The 18,517-nt window shown below is 33.5% G+C and overlaps 1 protein-coding gene across 1 annotated transcript in view; it reads left to right on the top strand.

The window, feature by feature from the left end:
• Positions 1-795: 795 nt before the first annotated feature.
• The window catches only part of LOC108903216 (dopamine receptor 1), a 79,121-nt gene continuing 61,399 nt past the window's right edge, over positions 796-18,517 (top strand). The window contains exons 1-2 of the mRNA XM_018705318.2: positions 796-868; positions 12,440-12,619. Of these exons, the coding sequence (XP_018560834.2) occupies positions 802-868; positions 12,440-12,619 (247 nt within the window). The 5' untranslated portion in view covers positions 796-801. The remainder of the gene's footprint in view (positions 869-12,439; positions 12,620-18,517) is intronic.

Raw genomic sequence — 18,517 nt, forward strand, 5'->3', positions numbered from 1 at the left:
TTGAATACATAAAACGCAGAGTAAATTTTTGTTTGGAAAACGAAGGTGGCCATTTTGAACATTATTATAAATTTGATTAATATAATAAGTTTTTGTTAGCTGAGTAAAAAACTTTGTGTTTATGTTAGCATTGTATGGTAATTAATTTACCTATAATTTATATCTAAATATTGAAAAAAATAATAAAACTGAAATTTTTGTATTTTATTAACATTATTTTCATTATCTCTGAATTTAAGAGGTTTACAAAAGAGCCTATATTTTTAAAAAGATAACCTCTTTCAATAAAAAATTACTTTTTCAATTTAGAATGGGAAAAAAATTCATAATACCTTAGAGGAGTTAGTATTTTGTGAGTAAAAATGTAAAAAAATGTTTTGGAAAAAGAAACATTTTGCAGATTTACGTTCAATGTTTGTAAAGAAATGTAATATATTCTCCACCAGACTATCCTCCGTCCTTAGGGAATCTTGTGTTAATCATTGCCTTCAGTGTAAGTTTGGTTTCTTGACAGTAGTTGTTACATGGGATATGCGACTCCGGCAAGACACTATAATATTGACATTTAATTCTTATTAACCTATGTTTCTTATTTATCACTACTTTTTTCCATTTTTTTCTTTGTGTGAATTGATATTCCATCAAATATATGAGATTGTCTTTGCCTTTTGATAGTTCTGAGAACGTAACTGTTGTCGGACAATATAACAGAACGTTATATTACTATTGAAGATATCGTTCCTATGAGAACCATTATATTATTATTTCTTTTTGTTTCAGTTGATAAACAATGACACGTTCATGGAAGGTGGCTTTGAAATCATCGAGGAGCAAGATCCTATCACCGTGATGTCCGTTTTAATAGTAGGTATGTGTTTGTTTAAGATATAGATATGTAAGATAGGAATTGTATACGTACAATTTAAAAATACCTCACCTCGTATTTCGACCAGAAGAATCCGCAATGTTACTTTTTTTTTGTCCTAAAGTTTCGCAAAATTTATAGCCTGTCCAATGTAAGAGACATCGCATTTTTATTTTATTACGGCTATAAAGCAGATTCCGTCGATTGCTATTTAATAAAATCAATAACACGGCACCAATTTAATTTTATTACGGGCACTATACTTTTTACGTCTTAATGCCGCCAAAAATAAAAGCCATAAAGTTAAAATCCAATAAAGTAAGTAGAGAGCTGCAAAAAACAATAAACCGTGAAGGAATAGCGCACTTTAATCTCTTTTTGTCATGTCATTTCCCGTAAGGCTCTTAATGTACCCGGGCGATAACGGAAAGATCGATATAGGGTGGCCTAAAAACTTACTGTTTGACGAATTGAAATAGATGGATACCCTTGCCTTATACAAGTTTTTCCAAACTTAGGATATTAAATCAAACGACGTAAAAAAAATAAATGTTAAACTCAGCCTTGTTTGCAGACTTCCGTGGTAGTTACACAACCCAATAAAAAAAAAGTGGGAGATCCGAAAGACAAGACCATGGTCACTATGTTTTAGGTTGAAGGTCAGTTCAAGGTCAAACGTAGAGAATCAATTGTAAAACAAAGTAAACTTACAGATCCATACGTTTTTAGGTCGATGAATCTGAATCCGCTGTCCGCTTGACCCGATCAGGTCTGGGTTAAGGTCTGTTCAAGGCCAAATGTAAAGAATCAATTGCCAACAATATAAACCAATGTTTACGTTGAGATCCACTTCATAGATCTTGACAACAAAATAGTACGATACCATAAAAGTGAGTAGTAGTCTCGATTTCATAATACTGAAATATTATAGTGACTTGTGTGATTCATCAAGGCAATCTCTTGAAAAACTTTTCTCAAGAATCTCAACCGACATGGACTGACTGTGTAAATTAATATACATGAAGCATTAACGGACATATTGGTTTAAAGCTTACTTTATTAGGCTTACTGATACTTGAATTTTGTCATGTGAAAACAATTAACCCGGGAGTCACGGGCTCAGAGTTAAAGCTTTCTTTCTTCAATATTATTTGTTACTCAAATTTTAATACTCATAAATGCTTAACTTGAGTGTTTTGAATTTAGAACTTTAGAGTATTTCGCAGGCCTGATCAGGTCAAACGGACTGCGGATTCGATTCAGTAACCCCAAAAACGTACAGATATGTTGGTTTACATTATTGGAAATTGATATTTATATTTGACCTTGAATTGATCTTAACCCAGATCTAGGTGCGTCAAACGGATACCGGATTTGGATTCAGCAACCCCAAAAACATATAGATATACGAGTTTGCTTTGTTGGCAATTGATTCTATAAATTTGATCTTGGACTGACCTTCAACCAGACCTAATCGCGTTAAACGGACCCCGAATTCGGATTCAGCGACTAAAAACGTATGGATACATTGGTTTACTTTGTTGGCAATTGATTCTCTACATTTGACCTTGAACTGACCTTAACGCAGACTTGATGGGATCAAACGGACACCGGATTCAGATTCACCAATCCCAAAAACGTATAGATATATAAGTTTACTTTGTTGACAATTGATTCTCTACATTTGGCATTGAACTAACCTTAACGCAGATCTGATCAGATCAAACGGACACCGAATTCGGATTCAGTGGCCCCAAAAACCTATGGATATGAAGGTTTACTTTGTTGGCAATTGATTCTCTACATTTGACCTTGAACTAGCCTTCAACCAGAGCTAATCTAGTCAAATGGACACCGGATTCGGATTGAGCGACCCCAAAAACATATAGCTACCATGGTCTTCTCTTTCGGACTTGAGATGTCTTTCTGATGTTTCGCGCCACTCTGTATCTATCCTTCTAAAACATCGTCTCTTGGCGCTCATGTAAAGTTTCCCTATGGCGTGATTTAGCGTAGACTTCATGTTTATGTTATGTTCTCCCATAATGATTTTAAAGTTGTGTAAGGACGAGAACATTCTTGTCTTGCCAGACACTCAAACAGTGCCGTACGCAGACTTCTTTATTGAAAAAAGCAACGAATAAACAAAGCCGTGTCAACGTTCAAAGAAAATAGTTAGGCCTTAGGCTCTTTAAGACCAGGACTTGTGCTTACTAGGCGCTACTTGTATTCTAATTTGAATAAACACAAAACGGTAGTTTTGGGCGTGCTGGTTATTTGTTCAACAGTTGTTAACAGGTGTCGCTGAATTAAAAACTGTATAGGTATTTATTTATGATATTATGCAGTGCAGTGTTTTCATATTTATTAATCAAATATAAAATTTTATTCGAAAATGTTTTTTTGTTTTTAGAAGAAATACAGGTATTTTATAATGAGTCGATAAAAAAAATAATACCATGTTGATCTGCTTTAGTAAAAGTCTTATCTAAAATTACTTAGTTTGATATATGGCTTATATACAGGGTGATACAGTCACAATGTCATTTATTTTAACCACGTATTCGGAATGCCTAATAAAAACAGAAAGTAAAAAAAAACTACAGAGCGTTCGAGCGTTGAAGCGAAACAGCTGATTTCTCGCGTAGTGTTGAATTTTGCAATTGGTTTCAAAATCAAAGTCAGCGGATCCCAACTTTGTTGTTGTTTAACAATGTGTTATAGACGGATAAGTGTTGTTTTAGCCGTACTGGCGTTTTAAATAGGTAGGTACCATACTACTTTTTAAAAAGTCACTAGGTATACGTACTACAAACTGAATAATTAATTGGACATGATACTAAAATTCATATTCAATTATAAAACGTTGTGAAAACGATAACAATATTAAAAATACTAAATTGTAATAACCTAACATGCGAAATTAATTATTATCCTTATACATACATTTGTTTTTATTAACAAATAAATGATACTTAATATTTAAAATGTAAATATATATATTATTCATTCGTGTGTTTAGGTAAAAAGATCTGTTTACTCCTTGTCGTTCACTACGCATTAAAAACGCAGTAAAAGCTAGGTTAGTGACCGAGTAATACAGCCATAATTACATAATGTCATGATTCGCTCTCGAAAAACCTTCGTGGGTTAGCGGTCATGAGAGGTTCGAATAAATAAGGATTTAAATATATTTCTTTCAACATAAATATGCATTTTAATTTTTTTAATCGCGTATCCATATTCTACTCATTTTTCCCTATCTTCCCTTAAAATTAATGACATTATGACTGAACCACCGCATAGTACCTTAAATTGGGGCCAAGTTGCGTAATCAGGGGACCAACATTATGCCCCTAAAAAATCAAGGTTAACATGATTAGTTTTTTGCAAGCCTTTATGATCCACAATACTGTACTGCCTCAGCCCGAACCAAATTCAGACGTATTGTCTCGAAAAATTCATCTTCAGTGTATTCGTTCAAAAAATTTGTATTTAGATTTCTTTGTTTATTGAATTATCGTACACTGTAAGTGTCGTTAGACCCGTGAAATCCATCCAATTATTTAAACTATTACCACCACGCGTTACAATAAAACATTTATTATCATTAACTATCACCATTACTTGGTCATACATAACTCTATATGTTGTTGGCATCAAAATTAAAACATTATTACAAATTTAATTTTATTATAACAAATTAATTCTTAAAAATGCATATGAACAACCAAAACGCCAATTGAATATTATTCTTTAAAAAATTTCAGTAAATGTTCAAAAACATTTTCGTTTTGGCAAAGGTTGGAAATGAAGATCAGCATAATATTATCGGAATTTATTCTATCTGTAACCGCAACTGTGAAAGAGCATGTCAGATGTATTTGTATGTCTTGAAAAAAATAGATCGGAATTTGTTTGAATTTTGAGCACTCGAGAAGCCTAGAAATAACTATGGGCACGGGTATAGAACTCTAATGATTTTTTATTTTAATGCGTGGTGGTAATAGTTTAAATAACTAGATAGATTTCACAGGGTCTAACGACAATTACAGTGTACGATAATTCTAAAGAAAGAAATAAAGAAATCTAAATAAAAAATTTAGATAAATTTGAAACGAATACACTGGATGAATTTTTCGGGACAAAACGTGTGAATCTGGTTCGGACTGAGGCAGTACAGTATCGGTGGTCACAAAGGCTTGCAAAAAATATAATAAAATTTCCAGGGTCGTATTTAAAAAAATGAAGTTGATGATGGTCCTGAAGAGACGAAACGTTACATATAAAAACTGATTATACCATTCGATAGAGGGCAAAAAGTGGCCATGAGAAATTGTTCTTCTTTTTTCAATATCGCCTCAAACAAGGCTGAAATGAAACAAAAACGGATTTCCAAAATTTTTTTTTTTTCAAATATTTCGAAAACTAATCGTGTTAGCCTTGATTTTTAGTTTAGTTTGTTTCTCTTACCGTTTTCGAGATCCCTGTAGTGAGAACCGAATTTGTAACAGCCTGTATTCAGTGTGTTACAGATGGAGTTGAAAAGAGGAAAAACTTACTTGTCTTTCATAAGTCACTGTTGTTAAAAAATTCTGCTTGTGTTCAAGTGTATATGAAAGCAGATTTAAGTGAGTCAGTATATACAGGGTGTCCCTATTGAGAAGTGATTAGAAATGTAGTACCTAGTTAGTTTTATCTTTAAAACTGAATACTATAACAATTAAACGCTTAAATACTTAATTAATTTTCTACTGGGTGTCTCCATATTGTGTATTAATGACAAGCAATTTACAAATAGAAATTTGACATTTTAAAGAACGACTCTATTTGATTAAAAAATAATCTACAATGTATTTTCATTTGTGAAAAATTAATCTTGACGAGAATAAAAAAAAATTCTGTTTACGTAAAGTGCCTTTTCGTGTATACAATAAATTAAAAAACTATTAAAAAAATCTGCCTACTTTGATTTTGTTCAATTTAGCTCTCCTGTGTAAGTGCCCTTTTTGTGTAGGAAATCGAAAAATATATTATAAAAAAATTTATGTTCAATTGGTTTTAATTTTACAGTTACTTGTACGTTAAATCGAGTTGAATTACGTGGTCTATCTAACAAATATTTTTATAAAATAACGGATATTACTTTCTAGAACAAATAGCTTTTTAATGCCTTCACAAATTATCGAAAAGAAGTTTAAGTCGTTTGTTTTACCTTCAAAAAAATGAGATATTTCCCTGAAACGCAAACAAAAAGAATATTAATTTTACGGAATTTATCAAACCTCTTGTGATTTTGCCGCTTGAATCATCCCCTTTTTTACCACCGTCCAAACAGAAAAAGAGAAGGCAAAGAATAATCGATAGGGTCGGCAATCTTTGTCCTCCCGCTGGAACAGTATTTACACAATATCCCGGGCTATTTGTTTAAACGCGGTAGACTTGTTACGCGAATTATCATATAGATTGCTTCTTTAAAAGTGTCACAATTTTAATTAATTCGTTCTCTTATCAATTTTTCCTGATGTTCGACGGGAGGCGTGAGATTAACTGCTGGAAAGAAATAAACAAGTTTAAATTGAAAACATGAATTCGCCATAAAAGTTTCGTCGGCAGCGAGGAGCGAACGCCGTTATTAAATACGAATTATTCAAATGTCATAGCTCGTCAGCCACGTTCCTGTGTCCCCTGATGTGCTTATTGCTAAATAAATTAATACCTACGCATCGGTCACCTCCAATATTCCAAATAATATGCTTACATTCTCTTCATGCACATTATATTTTAAAGAGAGGAGTAGTTTTTGTGTACAAAATAAGAAATAAAACTTAAAACTGATGTTTTAATAGACAACTTGTTGAGAACCACTGACTGCATTTATGCATAACTTAGATCAGCGTTGCCGCTTTTACTTTTTTATATGATGTGTGAGGAAAAAGAGATATAAAGATATTTCTTTCTTTTTCATACCAATCTACTATAAAATTTTTAAAGCATAATATGAGTTTTCATTGCACATAATTTATGCATTTACTATTCGTATAAACCCATATTTCATTTAAACACATTAAAAATATTTTTTAAATCTATTTAAGGTACTTAAAACAAAAAGGCTGTCCGCGAAAATAATAAATCGACAAAACTCGTCCGAGAAACAAGCATCGCACAGTTCAGAGATATGCAACAAAACCGAACACAGTTTAATAAGACGAAAAAATTAAGTCTACTCTTCATAACTAACCCCAAAGGGGGATTTTTTTTATTTTACAACTAAATTTAATGGTAGAGTGCTCTTAAACAGTTCTGAAAGTTTCAACTTAATATTCCAAAGTATTTGAAATTTATACCAAAAAATTGGTTATGTGTAATAATAACAAATAAGGCATAGCTTTATACAGGGTATGGCGTCTTTAATGCAAAAAATTGAATTAAATAAAATCATATACATATAAGGCAATTATGAGATTTAAGTATTAAAAATATTTTACAAAAAGAGACAAAAACTTAATGTCGGTTCTGTACGCACTATGAACTGTCAAAATATGTCAAAATTATCGTTCTATTGTTTAGGCATCGTGTTTATGGACTTAGATTGTGTTGTATTGTTGTTTTAAGTAACCAAAGAGTGTGCAATATTAGTCGTAGTGTAAATGCAAAATATAAGTAACAAGCAAGGGCGTTTCTTAGTTTTTATTTTGCTTTTTTCAAGTCCTAGCTTAAATTAATTCGACAATGGATAACGAAAACACCAATGCGTTTGCTACTGTCGAGCGGACAGACATGGTGATAGTGTATGGTGCGACAGATGAAAATCCTCACCGTATTCGAGAAACTAGTCATTTTCAGCACAGCCTATCTGTAAATGTTTGGGCAGGCACAATCGGCGATGAGTATACGACATTTTAAAGAACCAGTTGCCTCAACTTCTGTAGAATGTGCCACTACACATACAAGCATGTATGTAGTATCTTCAAAATGGAGCTCCTTCACACAGCACCCAAATGGTTCGAACTATCCTCAATCGTAAAGTTCCTCGGCGATGGAAAAGGCAATTTAGTCCTGTGGCATGGCCACCTCAAGCACCATATTTTACCCCTATGGATTTTTATTTTTGGGTTCATATAATCCTTAGTTTACAGTGAATGTTAATACGGAGCAGGAATTATCGAACCGTATTCTTGTAACTGCACTTCTGTGATTTGGGAAACGTTCATTTTCAACATTTTCTGTAAAAACTGTAAATTAGCATATTTTTGTTTGCTGAGATCCAATCTGTCAACCGTTAAAATGATGTAGAGGTTTTTTTTCTGTAACACCCTACAAAATTCTATCTCGAATCACACATTACCATTTGCAGTAAATTAACTAATTAGAGTTTTATGTTTATTTTTTTCTTTTAATTAAAACATTGGGAATGCATTCATTGTCCAAAATTATTTACTAAATATTGCACAAAACCTGTTTCTTCCTTTTTGTTCATTTCATTAATTTATATGATTGTAGCAATTGACAATACTCATCTGCGCAGATTTTCGGTTAGTTGGTCCGCAAACATCCGCGAGTTGAGCTGTCCAATGTCAACATTTTTTTGCCAGGGCCATACTAAGATTTATTTTTTCGCTACAAAATTGACGTTTCATTTTCTTGACAAACGTGAATATATAGTCCAATTAACTAAGCCTTTAAATCGAAATTTTGTCAACTTGGCTGAATTTTTGATATGAGTTAGTTTAAGGTATATTATAACAATAAGTGAGAGTAATTTTTTGTTCAACCCCCGGCCAAGGGTGGAAAAAGATAAAACAAAGGGCTTTTTCAAGATAACTCAAAAAGGGTAAGAGCTAGAAAATTTTTTTTTTTTTTCTGAAATCTTCCCTTAACTTCTAGCCTCCCTAACTCTGTTAATTGTAATAGTACAAGAAAAAGTTAAGAGGCCATTTTTATGTAGAATTGTCTGCTTTACAACTTTCATGAAAAACTTAAACTAACTCATATCAAAAATTCAGCCAAGTTGGCAAAATTTCGATTTAAAGGCTTAGTTAATTGGACTAATAGAACTATTTGATATAAGGTTTTTTTTATTACACTAAAACCGCTATATCTTTTCCATTGCGTCACAAAGCAATATTCGTATGAACTAAAACAAAAAATCCTAGTCAAATTGGTCACTATTTTCATTTAATTGAATCTTGACAATTCCCAAATCTGAATATCACCCAAATTTTTTTAATGGTTTCCTATATCATTATATTTAGGTACCTACTACCTATTCTAAGTAAATAAACGAATTTCTATACAGGGTGTAACTAAATAAGTGTAAAACATTTAAGGGGGTAATTCCTCACCAAAAAAAAGATAGGATCTTTCATATAAAGAAACTTCATTGGAGCATCCCTTGTTAAGATACAGCCCCTTAAAGGGGGTACATAAAATTTTTTAACAATTTTTTTCACAAGCACTAAACAAGTTACAATATTGAAATTAACCTGACATTTTCTACTACCAAAAAGACACTTAACCAGTAATTTATTTGGTTTACCCCATGGTTGTAAGGGGTGGAAAACGCAACCCCTAAAATTTATTTCCAACGTAACTTTTTGTCTTATTATTTGTTTACCATTTAAAAATTTATTTCCGATAGCCTGTTTCATTCTAAAAAAAAATGTCTCTTGAATTTTTTGCCCAAATTAAACCAGTTCGCAGCAAAAAATTATTTTACGAACAAGATACATATCGCCATAAAACGAAAATACGAAACTAATTTATCTAGTAGGCCGCCATTAGCGATACTGACAATTAAATTGGAATCAAGCTGTCAGTTTGTAAATTTTTGAAATTGAAGTAATACTAATTGTGTATTGTTCTGTTCTTAATTTGTTACTTTAATAATTCACTTGTTATTAAAATGGCATACACAAATGAGGAAATGGCTGATATGCATTACGTTTACGGTCTGTCGCAGGGGAATGGGTTAGAAGCTTCTACAAGATATGCTGAAATGTATCCTCAACGGCAGCATCCTTCACATAGAATATTTGTCTGACTTCATCAACGATTACGTGAATATGGTTCATTCAACAAAAGAACGCAGGATTGTGGTCGCCATCGAGAAGTAAGAACACCACAGCTTGAGGCAGCAGTACTTAATTTGATAGAAGAACAACCTACTACCAGTACTAGAAAGATTGCTTTCCAGCTAAATGTTGATCATATGACGGTATTTCGAATTTTAAAGGAACATCTCTTATACCCTTACCATCTGCAACGAGTACAGGCACTGTTACCGCGAGACTTTCCGAACCGTCTTGAATTTTGCAATTGGATGCTGGAAATGATTAGAAGAAATCGTGACTTTCTGAAGACGATCGAATTCACAGACGAATGTAGTTTTTCTCGGGACAAGATTATTAATTTTCATAATTACCACATATGGGCTGATGAAAACCATCACGCTATTGTCGAAACTAACCATCAAGAACAGTTTTCTCTTAAGGTGTGGGTCGGAGTTATTGGGGATTATTTAATTGGGCCTCATTTTCTACCTCCTCGATTAAATGGTGAGGCATACGTTCAATTTTTAAGAAAAGTGCATCCCCCCGTACTGCTGGAGGAAGTTCCTTTGGGCGTCAGAAGGGATATGGTTTTTATGCATGATGGGGCTCCCGCCCATTTTAGTCAAGTAGCACGTCAGCATTTAACTGAAACATATGCAAATCAGTGGATAGGTCGAGGAGGACCACAGAATTGGCCCGCTCGATCCCCGGATCTCAATCCTCTGGATTTGTCTACTTGGGGCCATTTGCAGCATTTGGTTTATCGTACTCCTGTTCGCGATGTAGAGGACTTAAGAAACCGCATTATCGATGCGTGCAGGGTAATTAGAGAGACTCCAGGAATATTTGAGCGAATACGTGGCTCAATGCGCCGACGTCTAGACGCATGCGTAATGTCTGAAGGTAGACATATTGAACATTTACTATGATTTCTACATGTTGTATGTTTTGTTATTATTAAATTAGTTTTGATTATTCCCCTTTAATCATTTAATGCAGGTAGTAACTACAAAATAACAGTAAATCCAGTCCGCATTTATGACGATGTATCTCTGTAGTTGTTCGTAAAATAATTTTTTACTGCGAACTGGTTTAATTTGGGCAAAAAATTCAAGAGACATTTTTTTTTAGAATGAAACAGGCTATCGGAAATAATTTTTTAAATGGTAAAAAAATAATAAGACAAAAAATTACGTTGGAAATAAATTTTAGGGGTTGCGTTTTCCACCCCTTACTACCATGGGGTAAACCAAATAAATTACTGGCTAAGTGTCTTTTTGGTAGTAGAAAATGTCAGGTTAATTTCAATATTGTAACTTGTTTAGTGCTTGTGAAAAAAATTGTTAAACAAATTTTATGTACCCCCTTTAAGGGGCTGTATCTTAACAAGGGATGCTCCAATGAAGTTTCTTTATATGAAAGATCCTATCTTTTTTTCGATGAGGAATCACCCCCTTAAATGTTTTACACTTATTTAGTTACACCCTGTATAATATGCCAAAAAATCGATATTTGAAAACTCAGAAAATATAAACTACAGTTAGTACGGAGACGCGATCAAAACAACTCAAATTTTTAATCTGAGTGTCAGCTCTGTTTTGTTTCAACCGTCCAGGGGGAAAAAAAGATAAAATAAAGGGGTTTTTCAAGATAACTACATAAAAATGGTTTATTGGCTTTTTCTTGTACTATTAAAATTAATAGAGTGGCTAGAAATTAAGGGATGATTTCAGAAATTTAAAAAAATCGTAACAAGCCGAAAAATGAATGAATTTTATAAGTTTTTTTTTCAATCTACTCTAAAAATTGTAAACTTTCTTTTTAGAGAAATAGATAAATTTTTTAATTTTTAATAAAAAAGTTATAACAATTTCAAATTTTTTATCGTTCATTTTTATGATTTAACACTAAAACAATTTTTTCTATGCCATTCGATTGATTATATTTAAAATAATGAAAAAATGCTTTCGAAATTTTGTTTTACGACAAAGATAAAAAATCACGTTCACTTTGTGAAATTGTTATAACTTTTTTATTAAAAATTAAAAAATATATCTATTTCTCCGAAAAGATAGTTTACATTTTTTACAGTAGATCGAAAAAAATTATAAAAATCACTAATTTTACTGCTTGTCTCCCTAACTCTGTTAGTTTTAATACTACAAGAAAAAGTCAATAGACCATTTTTGTGTAGAATTTTATGCTCTACACAAAAAAAAAGTCACAAAAATTCAGGCAAGTTGACCAAAATTGCGATTTAAGGACTCACTTAATTAGACTATAAAGACGCCACACCCTGTATATACCAATATATTTTATACATTCTAACTGGAAGTTTATGATTTTTCAAAATAACAATAATTACTCGCCATTATTTTTAAATATTCTATCAGTTCCTAACTTTACAGTACTTCTTTCAAAACATCCTATATAATGAGGGCTTTATTAGCTTTATCAACGAGCCATACTTAGTTTTTAATAAGTTATTTACTGACTCGTGTCAAAAATTCTGTTGTTTCAGGCACCTTCCTGTCGTTGCTGATCTTCCTCTCGGTGGCAGGCAACATCCTGGTGTGCGTGGCAATCTACACAGACAGGGGCCTACGCCGGATAGGGAACCTCTTCTTGGCATCTCTGGCGATCGCCGACCTCTTTGTGGCCTCTCTAGTGATGACATTCGCTGGGGTTAACGACATATTAGGTAATACCGTAAACCTTCACACGTGTACAGAAACATTTTCCGTTATCGATTATGGCATTTCCCTACAGTCTAGTTCAAGGTTGCAAAACTTCGGCAGCCCACATCAAAGGAGTCCACGGAAGCTCTCGTCATTATAATATGTACATAATGACTGCTTGCACACTGTTGACGTGACAGTAATAGAGATAGTATCTAACAGGCTACGTTCTGGAAAACTTTCTGTGTCAGAGGACCACTAATGCAGTTTACAACAAAAGCCCATTGACATTAACAAGCGCATTTCACTTGACATTTGATACGTCTCCATTGTATCGGTGTTAATTTGTAGCAAGTGAACTTCCTATGTATAGGAAATAGAATAAATTCACACACTGGAAATCTGAAAACTAAGTGAAATAGCGAAATCCTGTTTTTGAAACTGTTTCCGCTAATTACGAACTTAGTTTTGGGGCCTCTAAATATCATATTAACTTTTAATTTAGAAAATCTAGTAATGGGGAGATCCGTCTCGATTGTAACAAAAATTACTCAAACATTTTTTCACCAAATCTAAATTTAAAATTAGATTAGGTATGTGAAAAAATAAACTCTAACGAAATAATATGCATTAAGAATCAACAATAAATAACACCGGCACACAAAAAAAACGCGTTTGCGAAGATGTAGACTCCGGTAGTGCTACTTATTTTGATGCTAATAACCACTCTTACAATTAGTAAAAGTTTGGCTCCTCCTAATATTTAGGATTAGCCATTTGAATTAATAGAATATCAGGCACACAAAAAAGTCCAAACCCAAAGATCTGACATATCATTTCCGACGTATTTTTATGAGCTGAAAACGATACCGTTGTCAGAATTTATGTACGACCGGCCAGTATCTTGTAAAATCTACATTTAGACAAAACAGACCCAAAAATTGCTTAATCATAGTCCAAAATTGATTTTGCTCTACACAATATCTGAACTAGGGTGGCCCAAAAATAATCAATAATTTTTTTTTCGTGTCTTGTGAAAATATGTTAGTTCAAGATTTTTTAAAATTTCCAAAATCGTCAAAAATTGAATTTTTTTTTTTAATTTTTTTTCTCGTTATTTTATCATTTTCTAGGTTGAAAAAAAATCTCGATTTTGAAAGGTCACTCACAATTATTACTTTAAACTTTAAAAGTAGTGTACCTAAAATGTTTTCGAGCGACCTCAAAAAATAAATATCAACGAACTAATAAATTTCTTTTATTGAATTTGATGAACAAAAGAAATAATTCGCGAGACACTTAAAAAATTTCTCGAGGCAAAATTTACTACCGCACTGTGAGTATCAAATAATTATAGTTTTTTAATTTTTTAAAATTTAAGTGTCGTGATTTATTTCCATTCTTTTGTTCATCGAATTCAATAAAAAAATTACTTTTTAGAGGTCGCACGAAAACAGGTACACTACTTTGAAAATTAAAATAATTATGAGTGACCTTTAGTAATTAAAATATCGATTTGAAATTTTCAGAATCGAGATTTTTTTCAACCTAGAAAATGATAAAATAACGAGGAAAAAAAATTAAAAAAAAACAATTAAAAATTTTTTTGAGCTGATTTTTTGAGGGGGCTCTTAAAACATGATAAACTAACATATTTTCACACGAAAAAAAAAATAGTTGTTTTTGGGCCACCCTAATCTGAACATATCATTTCTGATGTATTTTGATGAGCTAAAAACGATCCTGTAGTCAAAATTTAACTGCGACCTACAAACTTCTTAGATGTTTTAGACGAAAGGTATACAGTATGTGACGTGTATAATCTATAAAAATTAAACTACAGCTTCCTGATGATATTTATAATAGAAACTCTTATACGAAAAAGTTCTATGCGTATTTTTTTTTTTTTTTATAAAGTTCATTTATTCAACGAAAATGAAAGCCGACCCTGTGTTATTTATTAAAACCTTCGGAAATGTTTTTATGCGACCCGAGATGCAACCTTATAATTTAAGTCGGTATAATCTAATACTAGTAATACTAAAAGAAGGTTACGGTACATTGTCAAAAAATTTGTACAGTATTTGTATAGAATTCATTATTCACTTAATTATTAAATAGTAAGCATCGCCCATCAACCCATCAGTATTAAAAAGAAAGATTGCAGACACAAGTTTTTTTTTGTAATTCCACGATAGTGACAGTGTAATTTTTATAAAGAAGTAAAAAATAAGAATAGCGTGCTGATTACATTAAAAACGAGTTTCTTATTTCTTACTTTGCTTAATTTTTTAGTTTGGGCATAAACTAGTTTTACAATGAAACGAGAAAACAACGCTTTTACTATTTCCGAACGTGTCGATTGGTGTTAGTGTATGGTGCAGCCGGAGAAAATGCGCTCGCAGCGACTAATTTGTACGGGAACGATGGCCACAACGTCACCTCCATGTACAAATACAATCCTACAGTGCGTTCAGCCGCTGCGAGATACGGGAAGTGTTATTCCTCGAGGAGAAGGACGCGGTCAGCAAGTGAACCTTAATGTTGAAGATGCAATGTTGAAATATATTGACGAAGACCCCACAATTAGTACTCGATGACTCGCATAGCAAGTAGGAACCTCATCTGTTACCGTACATCGCATCTTAAGGCGCCATCTGTTGCACCCCTATCATATGCAACCAGTTCAACAGATTTTACCCCCGGATCAACGAATGCGTTTTTGCATATGGTTTTTACGGCAATGTGCCAATCAAGTAGATTTTCCTGCTTATGTTTGTGTAATAGATGAGGCGACATTTACCCGTGATGATGTGAATTTCCATAATATGCACGTATGGGCCGATGAAAATCCTCACGCGACTAGGCAAACTTATTTTCAACATCGGTTCTCGGTAAATGTTTGAACTGGCATAATAGGCGATATACTTGTGGGTCCCTATTTCTTGGAAGGACGACTAAATGCTGACTTTTTGGAGAACCGGTTGCCTGAATTTATTGGACGATGTGGCATTACATGTTCGGGCACGCATGTTTTATCTTCAAGATGGGGCTCCTCCAGACAGTATTCGAGAAGTAACGATACTTTTGAATGAAATGTTTCCTCAGCGATGGATTGGACGCTTTGGTTCTGTACCGTGGCCACCTCGGTCACCCGATCTAATTCCAATGGACTTTTATTTTTGGAGTCACTTGAAGTCATTGGTTTACAATGCTCCAATTGTTACGGTGGAAGAATTACGAAACCATATATTTGAATCTACTGACACAATTAGGGGAATACCTGGAATTTGGGAAAATATTAGCCAAAATTGGGTGCGTCGGTGCCATGCCTGTAGAAATGGTAAGCTTTATTTCATTTTGTTCGATATTTTAATGGAGTTTGTTTAGTGCACGCAGTTGGCAACTACAGATACTTACGGATGTGGTTTTATTTGCGAACTGTTGCAGTAACAACAATGCATTTAAGACAGTAATTACTATTAATTATTATAATAAGAAAATATCAGTTTTTTTTAAATATCGATTTTTTTTAATCTGTACTTTTGCACTGAAAAATTCCCCAAAAATTGAGAAGCATCTTTCTATCTTTCAACGACGGTTTGTTTATGCAGCTGGTCTACAGCACGTAACTTATAACAGCACATGGACAGAACCGGTCCAACCGGTCCAGAAAAAATATTTTGATCCATAATTGACCTTTAATTTAAGAAAAAAAACGCATAATAGAACTTTTTCGTATAAGACTTTTTTCTATTACAAATATCGTTAGGAAGCTGTAGTTTAATTTTTATAGATTATACACGCCACGTCCTGTATAATTTGACCATATATTTTTCACCCTCACCAAGCGAGCGGAGAAGGGTAACTTTTAAATTGGATCTTAATAAGGTAAATTACTATGATCATAAAGTGTTACGCCATCTTGGACCGCAATGGATCAAATGTTTAGCATGTGCTGCAAAAATTATGCTATTTAACAGACTATTTCTTTTTCTTCTTCTTTTTATTAATTTTAATAATTAAACTTAGATGATAAGTTTAATTATGACAATAATTTCTTAATTTAAGTTTAATTTTCTGATTAATTTATGAATGAAAGTTAATTTTTACAATCACTTAGCAATTTAAGTTTAATATTGACAATCACATTTTAGTAATCATTTCTTATAATATAGACCAGGCAAGTTAGACAATAAATCAGAAATTTTTTTCTGATGAACCGATCGAGTTGCGGTTTTCGGCATTGTCTTTGGAAAAATATCAGGAAAAAAGTCTATATATTACACATTGGGGCTGGATCGAAACTGCATTGCGGGTGCATAAAGTGCATCTTGGAGTGCATCAATTTTTCCGAATTTTCTAAAAATGGTAAAAATTGATTTAAAGTTATAGAAATTTGGTTTTCGGAGTCGGAGATTCCGAATCTGACCCTGAAAAATATGTCCGACGGCCCTGGGATCCCCCAGGGGGGCAAGGGGGAGCCTTCTGTAAAACATCGAATAGCTGAGTAATTGCCTTCTAAATCCTCACTCGGGGGTTTTTGGGGTCGGGGATTTCGATTCTGACACTGAAACGTATGTTCGACGCCCCTGGGGCCCCCCAGGAGGGCAAGGGGGGCCTTCTGTAAAACACCGAATAGCTGAGTAATTGCCTTCTAAATTTCCACTCGGGGGTTTTTGGGGTCGGGGATTTCAATTCTGACACTGAAAAGTATGCCCGACGCCCCTGGGGCCCCCAGGGGGGCAAGGGGTGAGCTTCAGTAAAACATCGAATAGCTGAGAGAGCAATAGCTGATTCTGATTTCTGAGTATGTCCGACGCCCGTGGGGTGGGCTTTCTGGAAAACATCGAAAGGCACATCAGATTTTTGCAATAAAACTGCCCCACCCGCTGACCAACCATGATCTTGTAGGCTTATCTTTACATTGTACGTAAACACACGTAAATTTACAGAGATTAGGCAAGAAGGGTAAGAAAAACTAACAGGAAATTAATGAGACGAAAAGAATCTACTTTATTCTGAGAGCCAATTTTCTTTTTAATTGCAAGGCAATTAGTGAGACAACTACTATCATATATTTATCTACCACTTTCACTATCAATCACAATTTTCATCATCAGTACTGCCATCACTGTCTCCATCACTATCACCTATTACATTTTCGATTATTTCAGGATTGGAACAGTTGGTTCCAAAACAATTTGTACATGCAAATGTGGATGTAATTCATGCTTCCTGCACCCACGAGGATCTGCATTGTCGATAATCTGATTTTGTCACCTAATTGTTATGCATTATCCGCAGTTGCACGGGCCCAAGAGATTCTTTTGAAAGTCCATGACCCATAAAATATTCTTCGGTTTAAAGGAATATTTCTTTGATTTTACGAAATGTGTCTCTTGGGAACGGACAGTCCAGGATCTCTCCAATTCTACGACAATTTTTCTCAGTGATAGACAAGCTAAGATTAATGGATATTTTCTAGTGTCAGATTCAGAATCCCCAACCCCGAAAACCCCCGATTAGAAATTTAGAAGGCAATTACTCAGCTATTCGGTGTTTTACAGAAGGCAATGCCGAAAACCGCAACTCGATCGGTTCATCAGAAAAAAATTTCCGTATTCCGGGTGATTTTGGTCTAACTTCTGGACTAATAGTTAAGAGCATTTTAACACCACTCTCTTTTGAAACATACTGTCTGACAACTTGACACATAGTTAATATAAGCTATTTATTCAAATATCTGTTCACATAAAATTAAAGTGTCTGTATGTATCGAAGCGGGATAACTGCTAGATAGTTTTAATTGTTTTTTAGAACAACTGAAAAAGTGAATTGTAATTGATTTAGTTGCAAGACACAATTAATATACATTGACCCAAATAAATTATTTACAACGTGCAATTGCAATTAATTTT

This window comes from Anoplophora glabripennis, unplaced genomic scaffold, assembly GCF_000390285.2.
Source record: "Anoplophora glabripennis isolate ALB-LARVAE unplaced genomic scaffold, Agla_2.0 scaffold12, whole genome shotgun sequence".
NCBI classification, from domain to species: Eukaryota; Metazoa; Arthropoda; class Insecta; order Coleoptera; family Cerambycidae; genus Anoplophora; species Anoplophora glabripennis.